This window comes from Mustela erminea, chromosome 5, assembly GCF_009829155.1.
Source record: "Mustela erminea isolate mMusErm1 chromosome 5, mMusErm1.Pri, whole genome shotgun sequence".
Taxonomy (NCBI): domain Eukaryota; kingdom Metazoa; phylum Chordata; class Mammalia; order Carnivora; family Mustelidae; genus Mustela; species Mustela erminea.
Window position 1 is genome coordinate 145,047,337 of NC_045618.1, and position 18,609 is coordinate 145,065,945.

The following is an 18,609-nucleotide window of genomic DNA, read 5'->3' on the forward strand; positions in this document are numbered from 1 at the left end:
AAAGTTCACATTTCAGCAAATCATGAAGGACAGATGGATCAATGCAGGCCACGAAGAAGATGAACTTAAACCATTTGTTGAACCAGAGCTAGACATCTCAGACCAGAAAAGAATAGGTAATTACTCTGTGCCTGCATGCTGTGTGTGTGCAAGTAACATATTTCTGTATTGACGCCTGTGGATATGCTAAAATGGGAATAATAGGAAGTTAAACATAAGTTATATGATTCACCTTATGTGTTGTCATATTTAGGAACTTAATATAGTGTAAAATATCACTTAGTAACTCAGAAATAAGCTAACCGCCCGTTTAGGTTAGAAAATCTACAACATTTTGGGTCAAATAAAGGAAATTTTATCCTGTAACACAGTGATTTTGTATCCAAACAAAACACATATACTATATTATGTCCTTCTTTTAGATATTATGGTGGGAATGGGATATTCACAAGAAGAAATTCAAGAATCTCTTAGTAAGATGAAATATGATGAGATCACAGCTACGTATTTGCTTTTGGGGAGAAAATCTTCGGAGGTAAGAGTAATCAGAAAGAGCTAACATGACTTTTAGGTAAATGAGTTTAATAAGCTCTTTTCTTAGACTTTATTTCGTTACTATGTATAATATTTGATGTATCATTTTTCAATTTACCTGCAAATGACAGACCTAACTGCTCTGACCATTACAAACTACTATTTTAACTTTGAGGTAGAACCTTAACGGTGGGTATTATAACAAACTTGAATGTTCTAAGTTAACCTATAGTCATTAATAGTTTAGAAATGATGTAAAGAAAGTATGAGATGAGTGAACAGAGAGCATTTTAAATTATATGAAAAAGCCTAGAAAGAAGCTCATAAACACCTATCCTTTTGTGAGCTTTTTCATCAGTCAGAAAAATATTTTTCCCCAAATTGAAGGTTGTCATTTTTGTACAAATTGTGTACTTTTGTACAGAATTCTTCATCTATAATGTGATGTGATTCTTCATCTGTAGAATGAACTGTTTGTGAGAGGTTTGTGTGTTACGAGAAGTTTAGTTTCCTAACATACCACTTGGGTCCGTGTTGTGGTTTTTGCTCTGTTCTTCTCATTTCCTCTTAGCTGGATGCTAGTGACTCCAGTTCTAGCAGCAATCTTTCACTTGCTAAGGTTAGGCCAAGCAGTGACCTCAACAACAGTACTGGCCAGTCTCCTCACCACAAGGTGCAGAGAAGTGTTTCTTCCAGCCAGAAGCAGAGGCGGTACAGTGACCATGGTAAGTCTGAGACCATTCCAGTGTGTTCCTTGCAGTCTCCCCTTACACAAGAGACCTCCTGACATTGGGAAGCAGCCTTTGGTTTAAGGCCTCCTGGGATGGGAAACTGACTTGATTTCTTTTCAGGGCATTTCTTTCCTACCAGTCCTACCAATGATGGCATGAACATCTCAAGGCTCTGATCTCCTTGGTACACTCACTCCTCTGGTACCCCTGCTTCCGTCTCTGGTCCTCTGTTTCGCTCTCTTCCCCATCTCTGCATTGGATTTACTTTCCTGATCATTGTCCAGCACTTGCTGCAGTGGTGAAAATGTTCTAGATCTGTTCTGTCCCATAGAGTAGTCACTGGCCACATGCGGCAGTTGAGCACTTGAACTGGGAAAATGGTTTTCAGTTTTGCTTAAGCTCAATTTATGTGGCTATATGTGGCCTTCCGTGGAAAACGTATAGTACCCCAGTTTGCCATGCTTGGTTTAAAATTTTTTTTCCTTAAGGATATTTATTTATTTACTTACTTACTTACTTATTGTTTATTTATTTGACAGAGATCACAAGTAGGCAGAGAGGCAGGCAGAGAGAGGAGGAAGCAGGCTCCCTGCTGAGCAGAGACCACCCGCCTCCACCCCCGATGCGGGGCTCGATCCCAGGACCCTGAGATCATGACCTGAGCTGAAGGCAAAGGCTTTAACCCACTGAGCCACCCAGGCGCCCCATTGGTTTAAATTTTTGACTTGGGTCGTTCTCAGCCACACACTCTGTTGATGTGACTAAACATCCTCAATCTTAAAATATTTAAGATTCAGAAATGAATCTTTTTTGAGGCTTTGGACCCTAAGAGATATGGTTACCAAACTTAACAATTCTTCTGCCTTCTAGGCAGCCCCACGTGTGGGGATCCAGAGACGTGTGTGTGCGCGCGCGCGCACGCACGTGCTCGCTTATGCGCGAGCACATGTACATACTTATTTGCCTGTAACCTATGAATGTGCACATGACATTTATAAACCTAGCGTTGGGGCGCCTGGGTGGCTCAGTGGGTTAAAGCCTCTGCCTTCGGCTCAGATCATGATCCCAGGGTCCTGGGATCGAGCCCTGCATCAGGCTCTCTGCTCAGCAGGGAGCCTGCTTTCCTTCCTCTCTCTCTGCCTGCCTCTCTGACTACTTGTGATCTCTGTCTATCAAATAAATTTTAAAAAAAAATTTATAAACCTAGCGTTGATCTGGGTCTTTCTTTGTTCATGTTCAGGTTAGTTTTTAAGGAGAGGTTTTCAGTGCCTCTGAACAACAGGACATTTAGCAAAATGCCTACAGATTGTTCTGAATCACCCAGTTTAAAGGGAATTATTTGTAAAGTCCTGGGGTAAGGGGGAACTGGTTTGTTTTTGAGGGGTTTTTTGGTTTGTTCAGGGTTTTTTTTTAGTTTTCTCATATCTTGAGTGACTGTCTTAATAAGTTAATTCTTCCCTAAGTATGTATATTCCATTTGGATTGGTAATACCTTTTTTCCCCAGCTCAGAAAATTTTAGAGCTGAAAAGAGCTTTGGACATGGTGTCATACACTCACCTAACCCCCATTTTATCAATAAGGATAAAGACCAAGAGAGCTCACCAAGTCTCCCCAGGTTACATAGAAGTGGGAATACCTGTTGCAGAACCTCCAGACTTCTGGGCCTGGGTCCTGTGGCTTTGTCTACTAATCCATTGATCGATTACCTCACAGAGTAGTCTTTTCATAATAATAATGATCCTTCCTTCTTGGAGCCTCTAATATCAAAACATGCATAAAAGAGCGGCCATTGGCTGGCTCAGTCAGTAGAGCATGTACCTCTTAATCTCGGGGTTGTGAATTCAAGTCCCAAGTTGGGAGTGGAGCCTACTTTTAAAAAAAAAGGTTCATAAAAGAATATTTCCAGAAGTCCATGTATATAGAAAGCCACGGACTCGATTCTGTGTTGTTTTTTGTTCTTTTATGGGGATGAAGATAGTGGTCAGCAAAGGAAAGATTTGGTTATGCTTCTGGTTGTGTTCCTTTAAATGCTAAAAATGGGATAGATTCTACACACAGTGTCTAGTAAAGCACACCCCCTTGATACCGAGTAAAAGCAGACAAGCCTGCAGCTAACCCAGCTTTGAGCTTGTCCTCTCGTCTCTCTGCTTCTAGATCCCAACAGTTTATACCTGCCTCTGTAAAATTACAACTTGAGTTTTTCCTGTGGTTCTTTATTTCGGTCACCTGTGTGAACCCCCTGTATGTGTCTACATATTTTTCTGGTAAGGGTGATCTTCATTAGACTTTCAAAAGTTTCTTTGTCTTATTAAAAGAAAAAAAAGTAAAGAATTCCTGGTTTATTAATCAATGAATGGTATTGGGGCATATGATAGTTACCAGAAAAATATTAATTTGCATCCATTTCCCACATCTTATACAAGGGTAGATTCCATTTGGAATGAAGATGTGAATGTAAAAAATACGAAAATATTAAAAGAAAAAAATTTTTAAATGAGATAATTTTCTTTTTCTTTATAACTTGGAGTAGTGAGGGTTGTTCTCACGATTACCCCAACACTGACAGCCATGAAAGAAAAGACATATTTACCAGGTTTTACTATGTAAAAATCACATTTCTGTATGAGACAGCCACACCATGGAACACTGCTCGGCAATAAAAAGGAACAAAGTGTTGATGGATGCAGCCATTTGTATGGATCACAAGGGAACTGTGCTGAGTGGGGGAAAAAATCTCAAAAGGTGTCATGAAATTGATCCGTTCATGTAACATTCTCGAAAAGAGAGAATTCCAGAGATGGAGACCAGACCAGTGATTGCTGGTGTTTAGGGAACTAGAGGTTGGTGTGGAGAGGGTGGCTGTGCTGGAAAAGGACAGGCCTTGAGACAGAAGTGCTCTGGCTTGACTGATGTTGGCCCTGGTGGTTACTGTGCGTGGAGCTCACTGTTCCCAGACACAAGTGACGCTGGCGAGACAGTACAGTCTGAGCCAGGTTTCAAAGCAGTTCAGCAGTAAACCTAGAAGTGCAGGATGTCTTTAGCTGTCTCATGCTTTCTAGAAAAAAGATAAGTGTTAAGGGTAATATAACCCATGCTTGTTTATTTCTTTGTTTTTTATGTTAAAATTCCCAAACTCAGAGCTTAGTTGTTTCCCTCCTGTAAATAAAAGCAAACCTTTGTATACTTCTAATTCAGTTTCAAATAGATTTACCATTTAGATTTTTGTCCGAGAAGTAGCTTTTTTGTATCCCGCTCCAAGCCCTGTTTAATAGGTCTAAAATATGAAGTTTCTTCTGTAGAATAAATGATGAGCATTTGATGCCATTCCTGAAAATTACCATTGAATAACATACATAGCGAATATACTAGTTATCATCGCATTCATTTCCAAAATTCTTTGAACTCCAAATCTCCTGTGCTACCATCAGAGTCTCCAGATGCTTTTTTATAGGACATCAGTTAATTGTCCATCCAGGATGTCCTTAGGTGTACTCCTCCTGGGGTAGGGGTGTGGATGGGGACCGCTGCCCTCTTCCTCCCTGCTATTTGCTTAAGGAACATGGCGTTCCTCCACTTGTGTCCCCTTTCGCTGTCTACTCAAATTCCTGTTTATCCTATTATTTAGATTATGAGTGCTTTTTTTTTTTTTAAGATTTTATTTATTTATTTGACAGAGAGAGATTACAAGTAGACAGAGAGGCAGGCAGAGAGAGAAAGGAGGAAGCAGGCTCCCTGATGAGCAGAGAGCCCGATGCGGGACTCGATCCCAGGACCCCGAGATCATGACCCGAGCCGAAGGCAGCGGCCCAACCCACTGAGCCACCCAGGCGCCCCTAGATTATGAGTGCTTTAAAAGAGATCCAGGGGGGCGCCTGGGTGGCTCAGTGGGTTAAGCCTCTGCCTTCGGCTCAGGTCATGATCCCAGGGGCCTGGGATCGAGTCCCGCATGGGGCTCTCTGCTCAGCGGGGAGCCTGCTTCTCCTCATCTCTCTCTCTGTCTGTCTCTCTGCCTATTTGTGATCTCTCTCTCTGTCAAATAAATAGATAAAATCTTAAATAAATAAATAAATAAATAAATAAATAAATGAGATCCAGGATAGGGGCACCTGGTGGCTTAGTCAATAAGTGTATGCCTTCGGCTCAGGGCATGATCCCAGGGTCCTGGGATCAAGCCCCACATCGGGCTCCCTGTTCAGCGGGGAGTCTTCTTCTCCCTCTCCCGCTCCCCCTGCTTATGTTCACTCTCTCACTGTGTCTCTCTCTGTCAAATAAAAAAATAAAATCTTTGAAAAAAAAGATCTAGGCTAAAACTTCAGAAGTCATGACCCATAAATCTGTACTGTTCTGTTCCAAAGGTAAAGGCATCTCTCATACAAAAAAGGGTAAGTTTCACTCTGATGTCCCAGGTGAAGCAGTTCATTCTGCGTGATGTATGTGCATCAAGTTAGTTTGATTATGTATCTGTACAGTAACACTCTGAAGATGTTTTCAGTGGACAGCTATCCCTGAAGTTAGCTCTGAAGCACAACTGTACAAGCTTATAAATGCAAACAAGCAAACAAAACCAGAACTTTAAGAAAAGTAGAAAGGGACAAGGAAGTGAAATTTCCAAATTGAACTCAGTGCATAGGGAAGACATTATATGTGAATGGGAAACATCCTCTTACAGGATTTGACTCTCTTGTATTTTTTTAGATGATAGCAGTCTTAGGTCCTCTTATAAAATATGTTTATTTTCACAGAATAAATTGTAAAACTGTATTCTGACTTTTAAAAAGTAAACTCTTCATTTTAGCTGGACCGGCTATTCCTTCAGTTGTGGCATATCCAAAAAGGAGTCAGACCAGCACTGCAGATAGTGACCTCAAAGAAGACGGAATTCCTTCCCGCAAGTCAAGCGGAAGTGCCGTGGGAGGAAAGGGAATTGCTCCAGCCAGTCCCATGCTTGGGAACGCAAGTAATCCCAATAAGGCCGATATTCCTGAACGCAAGAAAAGCTCTACTGTCCCTAGTGTAAGTATTGTTAAGCTAGAGAGCACTCCTAGGATTGTAGGGTTATGGCGGTCTGGACGTTCCGTTCCTCTCTTCACATCCACCTACAGTGCTGTCATCATCAGGCCACCATGCCCAGTCTCAGCCTGTAGAGATCACCTTCAGTACCTGGGTTGAAGGTGTTTCTTGCTGAGCCCCATCCCACTAGATGAGTGTTCAGATCTTTCTTGCCAAGGACTGTGTCTGGTTATTCCACAAACATCTGCTGAGCTTTAGGTCATATCAGGTGCTGAGAAATAGAAATACCTCATACCTGCCAGGAAATAAATAAAACCAAATGACGACAGAGCAGACAGACGGCTGCAGACAGAAGCCTAACAGAGTGTGCAGAGGACACTGGGAGGTCTGATTGGTTGAGGGCCAGCGATGTGGTGTGCATCTTCAGACACAAAAAGCATTTGACTGAGTCCTTACTGCGTACCAGGGACTTTGCAAGTGTTTCTCCATGTAATAGCTAAAATTTAAGGTGAGAAAATGAAGAAAAGTTAGGTAATTTCCTAAAATTATACTGCTGATCTGTATCCATCTCTTAATCCCTATTCTTAACAAATCTCCCCCTTAAGTTGGTAGTATTTATTAAATTAAATTCAGTCTATTCAATTTCAGGAACTTTTCTGTGAATTGAAACATGTTCTGTCTGACTAATATAATGATTATAATTCTTAACACTCTTGAAGTAATTTTAGAAAGAATTTCCAGAGGATATACAGTCTTAGGAATATTCTATAACCACATATTTTTCCTTCAAAGTTAACAGTGGCACAGCCCTCTCTCTACCTCAGAAAACCCAAAGTGTGGGGGCCCACGGAGAAGCTCAGCTGCTCTTTTCCGGACGCTCTTGTTTGTGCTGTTCTGGGGATAGGAGCTCATAGAGAGGCCCCAGGGGGTTTGTCTCTGCCATCCTCTGACCTTGTGTTTTATCAGAGTAAACCCTATTTGCAAGGTTTTTGATTTTGCCTTCCTAATGCCATAAAGTTGGGTTGTCATGTCACAGTCCTACAAGTTCAGTTCAGTCTCCAGCTTTTGTTGAGAGTTGTGAGAGCAAGCTAAGACCCTGTCCTCTGCCCTCATGACTTTCTGTCCCTATTGCTCTACTCAACTGCATACCTCCCTTTTGAAGATACACCCCTCAGCATTATCAGTCATCCGTATCTGATTATTTATAAAAGAAAAAAAGTAATGTTACTAAAATTTTCTCCCATTTAGACTGGAATTTCCCTGTACGTGGTCTCCTCGTGCTGTATTAAAGGTGGCTGTGTTTCTCTTTGTATAAAAATTCTTCTTAATCTGGGGCGCCTGGGTGGCTCAGTGGGTTAAAGCCTCTGCCTTCGGCTCAGGTCATGATCCCAGGGTCCTGGGATCGAGCCCCACATCGGGCTCTCTGCTCAGCAGTGAGCCTGCTTCCTCCTCTCTCTCTCTGCCTGCCTCTCTGCCTACTTGTGATCTCTGTCTGTCAAATAAATAAATAAAATCTTTGAAAAAAAAAATTCTTCTTAATCTGATAAAATTCTGTAGTTGTTAACTCCTTGCTTGTTAATTTTGAAAGCATTTCTTTCCTTGCTTAATTTTTTTTTAAATATTTTATTTATTAGAGAGAGAGACAGAGACAGAGTATAAGCAGGGGGAGCAGGAGAGAGAGGGAGAAGCAGACTCCTACTGAGCAAGGAACCTGAAATGGGGCTTGATTGCAGGACCTGGGACCATGACCCAAGCCAAAGGCAGATGCTTAACTGAACCACCCAAGTGCCTCTTCCTTGCTTAATTTTGAAAGCATTAGCTTTTCAAAAATAGGTGTGGGGGCGCCTGGATGGTTTAGTCGTTGGGCATCTGCCTTTGGCTCAGGTCGTGGTCCCAGGGTCCTGGGATCAACCCCTGCATCAGGCTCTCTGCTCTTCGGGAAACCTGTTTCTACCTCTCCTACTCCCCCTGTTTGTGTTCCTGCTCTCACTGTCAAATGAATAAAATCTTTAAAAAAAAAAAAAAAGAAAAGAAATTTGCGGGGGGCGCCTGGGTCCTAGTGTTCAGTTGTTAATCATCCGCCTTCGGCTCAAGTCATGACCTGAAAGAACCTGACACGGGGCTCAATTTTTTTTTTTTTCCTTTTGTTATTCATCCTTTGGTGTCATATCTCTGAATCTGTGTAATGCAAGGTTGTACAGACTTACCCCTGTGTCTTTACTAATAATTTTATAGTTTTTAATACTTATGTTTAGGCCTTTGTTTTTCACTCTTATTATTCTCATGCTTGATATTTATTTTATTTGTATGTTTACCTTATGTTTCTAATCCTTTTTTAATTTTTATTTTAAAATTATTAGCTTTTAAAAACAGTGGATCTCTATCTTCCCACTCTGTTTAATATATGAACTAATTTATGGATTATTGTAGCCGGCTTTTTTTTTTCTTCTCTTTTTATTTTTATTTTTTATTTATTTTTTTAAAGATTTTATTTCTTTATTTGACAGAAAGAAAGATCACAAGTAGGCAGAGAGGCAGGCAGAGAGGTGGGGGGAAGCAGGCTCCCTGCTGAGCAGAAAGCCTGATGCGGGGCTTGATCCCAGGACCCTGAGATCATGACCTGAGCCCAAGGCAGAGAGGCTTAACCCACTGAGCTACCCAGGCGCCCCTGGCTTTTTTTTTTTTTTTTTAAGATTTTATTTATCTATTTGACAGAGAGAGATCGCAAGTAGGCAGAGAGGCAGGCAGAGACAGACAGAGAGGAGGAAGCAGGCTTCCTGCTGAGCAGAGAGACGGATATGGGACTCGATCCCAGGACCCTGATGACCTGAGCTGAAGGCAAATGCTTAACCCACTGAGCCATCCAGGCGCCATATAGCTGGCTTTTTTAAGAGTTGCTCTACCATAGCCAAGTTTCACTCTTTCTGCCAGGAGACAGCAGAGGCTGTTGCCTCCACCCTCTTTGTGATCTTTTAGCCAGTACCACTGATAGCTTACTGTCGGTTTATTCAAAGACTAAATTATTCTTGTGTATTTAAATGAGCTTGTTTTTCCTCATTGTACTCTCCTTATTACTAAATGGTAAAAAGGCAAACCCTCCCCCCTTTTTTTTAATAGAGTAATACAGCATCTGGTGGAATGACACGGCGAAATACTTACGTTTGCAGTGAAAGAACCACAGCTGATAGACATTCAGTAATTCAGAATGGGAAAGAAAACAGGTACGAAATTTCACTTGTTTGCAAGAAAATCTGTTTTTCCCAAAAGAAATGGAAGCATGTTGTTTACTTCTCAATTTTTATAATCAAAATTCAGATAATAATGGTAAGTATTCTTTCACGGTAAGTTAAATATGATGGAAAATTTGAGCAAGATACTAGAATTCCAATTCCCGTCATTGTTCAGAGCTTGTTTTCCTGGCAGGTTGTGCGTGTGGTAGTGGAAAGGATTGAGTTAAATGAGGGAGCTTTCCTATAGGAGACACATCTTAAGCTGTGTTATAATTGTAGAGTAACAAGTAGGGAAGTGGACATTATTTTGTGTGCGCTAACAAGTTGAACGAAGGGTGAAGCGGGGAGGGATAAGGACCCAGGGCGCAGGGAGCCAAGCCTCTGTAGCACAGTGTGAGGCAGGTGGGGAGCCTTCAGGAACAGGCCAGCAGGTGACCAGAGGGGCCAAGTGGAGAAGCTGAGTGGGAAAAGTGGGATTCAGTAGGGCCTAAGACCATCCTTTAGGGGGAGAGAAAAAAGAGAAGAAAGAGGTTGGGATTGGTAGAGTAGTTAAATATATTCTTTATGGAACAAGTTTCTCCGGCAAGCATGGATTTCCTTCTCTTCTGTCGGGAAGAGTAGTGTATAAATTAAATGCAGAGGGGTGAGGTAAAGCCACAATGCGCAAGCGAAGTTCTGGAGTAGAAATCCATTAAGTAAATTCCTGCCATTTTCGTTGTCCCCTGGCCACCTAACTTGAACATTGTCTGGTCTCGTCACAGTCCCATGTCTGGCATCAAAATGGTTTCTTTCTTTTTTCCTGATATTTACTTTCTGAAGATGCATCGTATGGTTTCTGTTCCCTCGAGATCTCATTAGTCAAATGTTTGGTCACTAACTTCCACCACGGCCTAAGCAAAGATTCTGCTTTCCTCTTCCGTCCTCAAAACAAGACTGTCATTTCCCTCTCCCACAGACTACTCAACTCTGAGTTGACATGAAGCTAAAACCTTATTGTGTGAGATTATGTGGATTATGCCGTGCATTTTTTTAAATATTTACATTCCAGGATTCTCTCTTCTGATTCCTGTATGTGTACTTGTTTTAACGTTGTCTTTTTCCTCATGATTAAGAACTGTTAATAACTTGAGTATGCGACGGCAGCTGTGCTATATAGCTTGTAGGTACTTTAATAGTAGTCTATTCTCTGGTAAAGTTTCTTTCTTTTACATTCTCAAATCTATCAGATTTCTTCTAGTTCAGTGTTATTTAATAGAGTTTCTCAGTAGAAGACAATTAGAAGCTTCTAATGTAAATGTTGTTTCATGACTCTTTTTCCTTTCGGAAATTCTTCTAAATTGTTGAACTGTTCTACCAGATTCTTCTTGATCTTTAGGAAATACAGTTCTCTGAGGTATAGAGTCAGACTTTTTAAAAGGCTCTTAAGACCAGGATCTACTACTCCCTGCTCCCTGGCTTGTGTTTGTATGTGTGCACATGGTCTTCTAACTGTCCCTTCCTGCAGGATTCGACTCACTCTTCGGAAACAGTTTGAAGAATTCTCTAATTTCTTTGGAGTCACTACCTGTCTGTGTCCTCCCTGCACACACCTTCCCTGCTGGGACCGACTTCTCTGACTTCTCCGTATCCCAGCCTAGGCCTCATTGCTTCCATTAGCTTCAGTCATTTAAATGTTTTGCTTTTGAAAGTGGTTTTTTGTTGTTGTTGTTGTTTGTTTTGTTTTTTATCTTTAGCCAAATAGTCTCAATGTCAAACCACTCAAGACAAGGCCCAAAATTTGTATAGTATCTGGATTTTCTTTTTTATCATACAGATTCATTGAAAAAATGTGGGAAATTATTAGAGGCTTAAATGCCAAACTAGTCATATTTTTTACTTTCAGTTAGGGCAGTAAGTGTTAGAACTTTCTCACCCCTAAAGTAGATGCTGAGTCTTTAATCAGATCCACTGCTTCTTCTCTGTGCCCAGATGACTTTTTAACCAGACAGTTACTTTCTTCTCTCTGTAGAGAGATGTAGATCTTTGACTCCTTGACTAAAATCGCAGTGAGCTACAGGATGCCTGGATCCCTATTAACTTCTGAAGAAGGGGGGCGCCTAGGTGGCTCAGTGGGTTGAGCCTCTGCCTTCAGCTCGAGTCATGATCTCAGGATCCTGGGATCGAGCCCCGCGTCGGGCTCTCTGCTCAGCGGGGAGCCTGCTTCCCCCTTCTCTCTCTCTGCCTGCCTCTCTGCCTACTTGTGATCTCTCTCTGTCAAATAAATAAATAAAATATTTAAAAAAAAAAAAAAACTTCTGAAGAAGGACTTTCATTTTTGTTTTTAACCATGAATATGTGGGACTTTTTTCTTATATGGATGTATGTTTATACAGAATTCCAATGTTGAGCATGGCTAGTAAAGGCTGTGCGAGTTTGAACTGAAGCTATGCATATCCTACACAATTCTTCTGCTGTTGTCCAAGGCCTACCATGAGCATGGGACGATGTTTAAAGTTCTCCCCATTGGCCATGTCATTGTTGTTTAATTTTAAAATTAATTTTATGGATTGATTCTTACCAGTGCAGTCGTTCTGTTTTATCAGCTTTGCTGTATGAAAATAAAGAAATCGTTGTTGTTTAAAGAACAGAAGTTACAGGATTTGGCAAACTGTTACTTTGGCTTGAGTACATGTGAACTGTTTTCTGAGTTAGACCGTTGTTTTGACACCAGGCATGCCAAAATCCAGCTTCCTTTCTGCTCTGTCTCCTGATGTAGTTATTCTGCCTTCTGATGGCAGACTCTGACTGTGGCCCATTTCCAACAGTGACGAATGGTCCGTATAAACTAGGCGTGAGAGAGTGTAACCACAACTTCAGTTGTGTGATTGTGTCACAGTTGTGTAGTTCTTTACAGCGAGTCTTAAACCAGTTAGCACAGAGACTGACACATGATGCTGAACACATCCTGACTTATGGACGGACGCACCAGTAAACCATTCAGATGGGAGTGTGAAGAATGTCTTGAATCTTACTTTACACTGACTTCTTAATTATTTTGCTAACCTCCGCACATAACATGGACCCTGTCCTGCTCTTTCTTATACTTCTAGATATGTCCAGAGACTACTGAAGTGTTCATTTGAGGGCCCCCAAAGAAGTAGTGTGATATAGTTACAATAAAGCACAACAGAATCTTTTCAGAGAAGTTTTTAGGTATTTGATATTCTAGGTAAGATTTTAAAATTGTAAAATGTCTCTGTTATTTTATCCATTTATCCCTTTGTCCCGAATCAAGGTATAGGGATTGAGCAGAGAAAGTTCACACATGTATCTTTTGGTTATATTTTTAATTCTGCCTTTGCCCAATTACAGAGTATGGTTTGAATCAGCAACCAAAACATTCCATATCAGAGTGTTCCAATATGGCATAAATGTCATATCAAACAAATTCAAAATACCTATCCTTTAGTAACTGTAGGTAGAGTAGAGTTTCCAAAAAAGACAAAAATACAGACATAAGTACAGAGCAGTCAGACTAACAAGAATCTCGTACAGCTTGAGCTGGTTAAGGTTTGAAAATGGTTTTCATGGTCTGCCTTTGGCTCAGGTCATGATTCTAGGCTCCTGGGATCAAGTCCCGCATTGGGCTCCAGGGAGCCTGCTTCTCCCTCTGCCTCTGCCTCTCTCTCATGAAAAAATAAAATCTTTTGAAAAAGAAAATGGTTTTCCCTTGGGCCCAGAAACTCTAAAAATGTAATGCAGCTGCTGTTTTGCTGATGTAGATGATTATGGGCTAATCTATTAAATATAATCACCATTTTTAGCACTTTTTGGTTGGTAACATTTTGTCCAGTTTTCTCAGCAACCAACTTGATGACCTTTTAGAATATACAGCCCAGTGTGATACTGGGGTTGTCTGTTATAAACAGAATTTTTGTGACTTAAGGGGCACCTGGGTGGCCCAGTTGGTTAAGCGTCTGCCTTTGGCTCAGGGTCCTGGCATCAAGCACCACATTAGGCTCCTTACTCAGTTGGGGGTCTGCTTCTCCCTCTCCCTCTGCCTGCTGCTCCCCCTGGTTGTGTGCACACTCTTGCACGCTCTCTCTTTCTCTCTCTCTCTGTCAAATAAAATCTTTTAAAAAAAAATTTTTTGTGACTTTGTACAAATTTGAAATTCAAAAGACATTTAGTGAGTTTACTGTTTCCTAAATCAAGGCTCTAAGCCTACTGTAGAAGTAAAAACAAACAAACAAAAAAAAAACACATGTCTTGTTGCTCGGTTTGTGAAACTCGTGATGTGACAGGGATTAAATTTCTAAAATAATTCATTTAATTTCCTTCAGGATTAGTATGTCAAAAATTTAAAAATTTACAATGAAATATCAACTTACACTTACTTTTTTTTTTTTTTTTTTAAGATTTTATTTATTTGACAGACAGAGATCACAAGTAGGCAGAGAGGAGAGGCAGGCAGAGAGAGAGGAGGAAGCAGGCTCCCTGCTGAGCAGAGAGCCCAATGCGGGGCTCTATCCCAGGACCCTGAGATCATGACCTGAGCTGAAGGCAGAGGCTTGAACCCACTGAGCCACCCAGGCACACCCCCCTCCTTTTTTGTTTGTTTTTTTTTTTTTAAAGCTTTTATTTATTTGTTTGAGAGAGAGAGAAGATAGAGACAGAGCTGTGGAGGGGAAGCAGAAGAAGAGGGAGAAGCAGACTCCACCCTGAGGGCGGAGCCCCAAGTGGGGCTTGATCTCTGGACCCTGAGATCACCACCTGAGCTAAAATCAAGAGTCGGCTGCTCGACTGAGCCACGCAGGCGCCCCTTACACTTCCCTTTTGAGAAAAGTTTATAACTTTAAGGAGGGTCACTGTTTTGCTGCAAAGTATCCAGTCTTGCCATGCTTATGTGCCTTATAGGTCTTGCCTGCACAGTCCAGTCGTTGAGCGGGGTACCTTGGCAGGGAGTAGATCAGGCATCTTCTTGCTCTGTGTGCTCACTAAAAGCTCTTTCCTTCTTCAGGTCTTTGGGATCATTCATATTCTCCAGGGAAGAAGCCAGAAAACCCGTCTTCCTTTCTTCCCTTGCTTTTAATGCACACATTGATCCTAGCTCCTAATTTGAGCAAGAGAATGTCAGCCGCTGGGCAGAGGCATCAAGTGGGTTGACCCTTGACCTGCCCTAAAAAGATAATAGAGCACAAAAGACCATCGTATTTATCTGTAACTTGTTTAAAAATGAAGTTGTGTGTGTATATATGTATATGTATGTTTGTGTGTATGAGAAACAAGCATTTCTCAGATAGTTGAATCGCTCCTTATTCTGCTCTTTTCCTCCGCTTCTCACTACTGCACTTGACTAGTCTTCAAAGAGAGTTGAGGGACGCCTGGGGGGCTCACTGGGTTAAGCCTCTGCCTTCCACTTGGGTCATGGTCTCAGGGTCCTGGGATGGAGCCCTGCATTGGGCTCTCTGCTCAGCAGGCAGCCTGCTTCCCCTGCTCTCTCTGCCTGCTGTGTTGCCTACTTGCAATCTCTCTGTGTCAAATAAATAAATAAATCTTTAAAAAATAAAAATAAAAAGTTGAATCAGGGGCACCTGGGTGGCTCAGTCAGTTGAGCGCCAACCGACTCTTGATTTCGGGTCAGTTGTGACCTCAGGGTTGTGATACTGAGCTCCGCATCCGGCCCCGTGCTCAGTAGGGATTCTGCTTGGGATTCGCTCCTCCCTTTGTCCCTCACCCCCTCACATGTACTTGCACTCTCTCAAATAAATCTTTTTTTGAAAAGAGTATCTTTTGAGTTCCTATAACTAAAAAAGTGCAGGGAAGGAGTCAGGGTCCGTCTCCTAATTCCGCTTTCTCTGTAGGGGTTTCCTGGTTGGGCTCAGCAGCATTCGGCTTGGCATCTTCCCACTGAGCTCTCCTCAGACAGAAGCCCTGGGCTTGGCTCTGGGTCCATGCTGGTGTGGTTCTGGCCAGTCTGTCACTGGCCAGAGTGGCTGGGAAAGTCTGGGGTGGAGTCTGAATCCAGAGCCTCGGAGCTTGTTTCCCTCATAGCGGAATTCAAGTGTCGTTGGCTTGGGAAAAAGAGTCAATGCTGAATGGCAAAAACATGAAATCGAATCTGTCTTTATCTTCATAAGACATTTGTTTCCGATTCTTTCGTGACTATATTAGAGCCTTTCTCCCAGGTCAGAAGACAGAATTCTCAAACAAAAATGCAGGGACAAATTATCTTCTTGAGAAATTTATTACAGACACATCTCCTCACCCCCTCAGTCAGGACTGTCAGAACGCCAGGGACTCCCGAATGTACCTTTTCAGCGAGGAGAGCATTTATTGAGCACAATGCTTGCAGGACAGTCTAGCAGGGAAGGGTCACTGTGATATAATATGGGGCATAGTAGCAGATGAAGGTAGTATAAAAGGGGGTGATTCGCTGCTGATGGGAGAGGGCATCAGGGGAAACTTCGTGGAGAGGGTGACTGCGTTAAATTTTTATGAAAATCGACGATGCTTGTTCTCCAGGCACAGAGAATAGTTCCTATGAAAGTTATTTGACCTGATATATGACCAAGGGATTGCACATGATAGGAGCTTCCAAAAGTCAAGTTCCCAGAGGTAACAGCAGAAGGTAGAGCCTGGAGTTGCAGCCAGGGCCGGGCCGTGGGTGCCTGAGGGTGTAGCTAGGAGTTTGAGGGGTTTGAACTTGGTCCTGAAGACACAGCGTGCTTTCGAAAGCCTGTAGCCGATGAGCACCCAGTGAAGGCCAGGAGACCAGTGAAGACGGGTGCTAAGGTATAGGCCAGTGTGGGACAGGAGGGAAGACCCTGTGTGGGGAGACCCTGGGGTAGAGGTGGGGAGGGTGTACAGACTGATGTGCAGAATCAGAATTCTGAATCCCTGGCTCGCCTCAAAGGAGAGAAACTGCCTCTTTGGAACAAGGACAGGATGACTGAGCTGGAATTAAGAAGCAGCGTGGCCATGGTGAGGCTCCTTCACTCCGGGCCAGGTGAAGCTGTCGGGGTCCACAGCCATGTCTGTTGCTGTTTCTTTGTCTGCGAGCAGTTGAACTACTCTTGCTAGATTTTCTGCCTTGAAAAAGGGGGCTCTGTTGACCCCGTAGGGATTTTGACTTGTTTATAAAGAAGTGAATGCCCTTTGCATAGGAAGATTGTCATCTGTCTTTAAACAGCATAGGACCCTTGGATAAATGCACCTAGTTACTATTCCTATCCTTTTACTAGTCCATTTAAACTACGTCTGTGCGCTGGGAGACCAGGTAGGGCACAGTGTGCTCACGTTGTGGGTTCACTTGACCGCTCCAGTTGGAATGGAGGCCTCTCTTTCGGGAGAGGCTTGGTTTTGTACACAGCTTAGAGAACACTGCCCCTCTCATAAATATTCAAACAAGATGTCATTTTTATTCTTTAAAGCTAAAACATCTTTCATTGTTTGGGAAAAAAGCAGCTACAGGTTAGTAATTGCTGCTGAATCCTTAAAACAGGGTTAAGAGATTTTTGTTCTAAGGCAAAAATGAGCTTGTTTGGGGAGGAAGGTGTGTGCTTGAAATAGCAGGTCGCTCTTTTTGTCACTGCGCCATCATATTGTTGTTTCTGCCTCTGCCTGAACCCAAACCCCCTCCCAGCCTGACAGAACTGTTCGCTTACGCAGCTAGCCCTGCCTCAGTTTGTGCCACAGCTTCCACCTGTCGGCTGAGACATCAGAAGTCGATGTCCATGTCAGCCTCTGGGCACCCCACGATGATGGTACCTCCAGTAGACAGTGAAGGAGATAACAGCAAGGCTGTGTAAGACAACTGCACATTCCTCGTGAGACTCGTGTGTGCCCGCCGCTGCTCCATGCTGTGCTGTGGATTTTATAGTCCACGGGTCGTTACTCTTGTGCACAAAGTACCCTTCCTGTGTGTGGTTTTAGTTAAGTGCATCCTGTGTCATGGTGTCCTTGGTCGTCTGTGTGTCTTCATGCCTTTGCATACTGCAAAGGGTGTAAGCAGTCCCCCTCCTCTCCACGGTGCTGCTCTTAGCATGTGGGATCTGATAGTAAACGTGCCATTCGTGTTTGTGTGCTTCTAAAACATTTTAGTTGCCTATTCTTCGATTTCACCTGCATAGCCTCTGTTTATTTTATATTGGCAAGGTTCTCTGCATGTAAGCAACTCTGAGAAGGAAGCAGAGGGAAAAAGCTCGAGTTAGCCATTCCTTTGTCCTAGAATTTCCCTGCATTTATCTTGTCCTTGAAAATATGTATGTCCTATTACCTTAAACCCCATGAGGCTGTGTTTCATTATATACTATTTATTTGATACCCTCCTGTTTAGCTTGCCTTTTGGTCCTGAACCCTATAAAACACCCCCGTGGGTCTAGACATTTATTAGAACTGGTTTTCTCCACCATATATAAGAGGTCTGTTGTAGATTTTTGTGTGCCATGTTTGCCACGAAGCTGGGCTCTTGTGAACAAAGATGTGAGACCATTCTGTTCTGATCTAATAGCACTGTTCCTGATCCGAGGACTCCAGTCGCCTCGACGCACAGTGTCAGCAGCGCGGCCACGCCAGACCGACTCCGCTTCCCACGGGGCACAGCCAGTCGCAGCACTTTCCATGGCCAGCCCCGGGAGCGGCGGACTGCCACGTATAATGGCCCGCCTGCCTCACCCAGCCTGTCCCACGAAGCCACACCATTGTCACAGACTCGAAGCCGAGGCTCCACTAATCTTTTTAGTAAATTAACTTCAAAACTCACAAGGAGGTAAGTGCTGGGTTGTGCTGGTAGTTTGGAGCGAATATAAGAGCAGAGCAAGAAACGTCTTTTCTGTTGTGTGAAGCAACTGCCCAAATACTTTTCACTTTGTCTTTAATTTTTTTTTTTTTTTTTGCTGAGAGAGATCACGAGCAATGGGGAAGAATAGAGGGAGAAGCAGGCTCCCCACTGAGCAGGGAGCCCAATGCGGGACTCGATCGCAGGACCCTGGAATCATGACCTGAGCCAAAGGCAGACACTTAACAACTGAGCCACCCAGGCACCTTTCGCTTTGTCTTTAGCTCATGTTTTTCTGGTTTATATATAGAACTTTATACTTTAAAACCTTTTGGAGTAGGAATT

The 18,609-nt window shown here is 42.7% G+C and overlaps 1 protein-coding gene across 7 annotated transcripts in view; it reads left to right on the forward strand.

Annotated features, from left to right (window-relative positions):
- The window catches only part of MARK3 (microtubule affinity regulating kinase 3), a 120,788-nt gene that overhangs the window by 93,059 nt on the left and 9,120 nt on the right, over positions 1-18,609 (forward strand). For 4 of the 7 annotated variants that reach the window (XM_032345401.1, XM_032345404.1, XM_032345402.1 and 1 more), the window contains exons 10-15: positions 17-116; positions 423-535; positions 1,106-1,259; positions 6,062-6,279; positions 9,394-9,497; positions 17,998-18,255. In XM_032345401.1, coding sequence (XP_032201292.1) covers positions 17-116; positions 423-535; positions 1,106-1,259; positions 6,062-6,279; positions 9,394-9,497; positions 17,998-18,255 — 947 coding nt within the window. Of the gene's footprint in view, positions 1-16; positions 117-422; positions 536-1,105; positions 1,260-6,061; positions 6,280-9,393; positions 9,498-17,130; positions 17,293-17,997; positions 18,256-18,609 lie in introns of all 7 variants that reach the window. The other 3 variants (XM_032345405.1, XM_032345407.1, XM_032345408.1) reach the window with 2 other exon arrangements.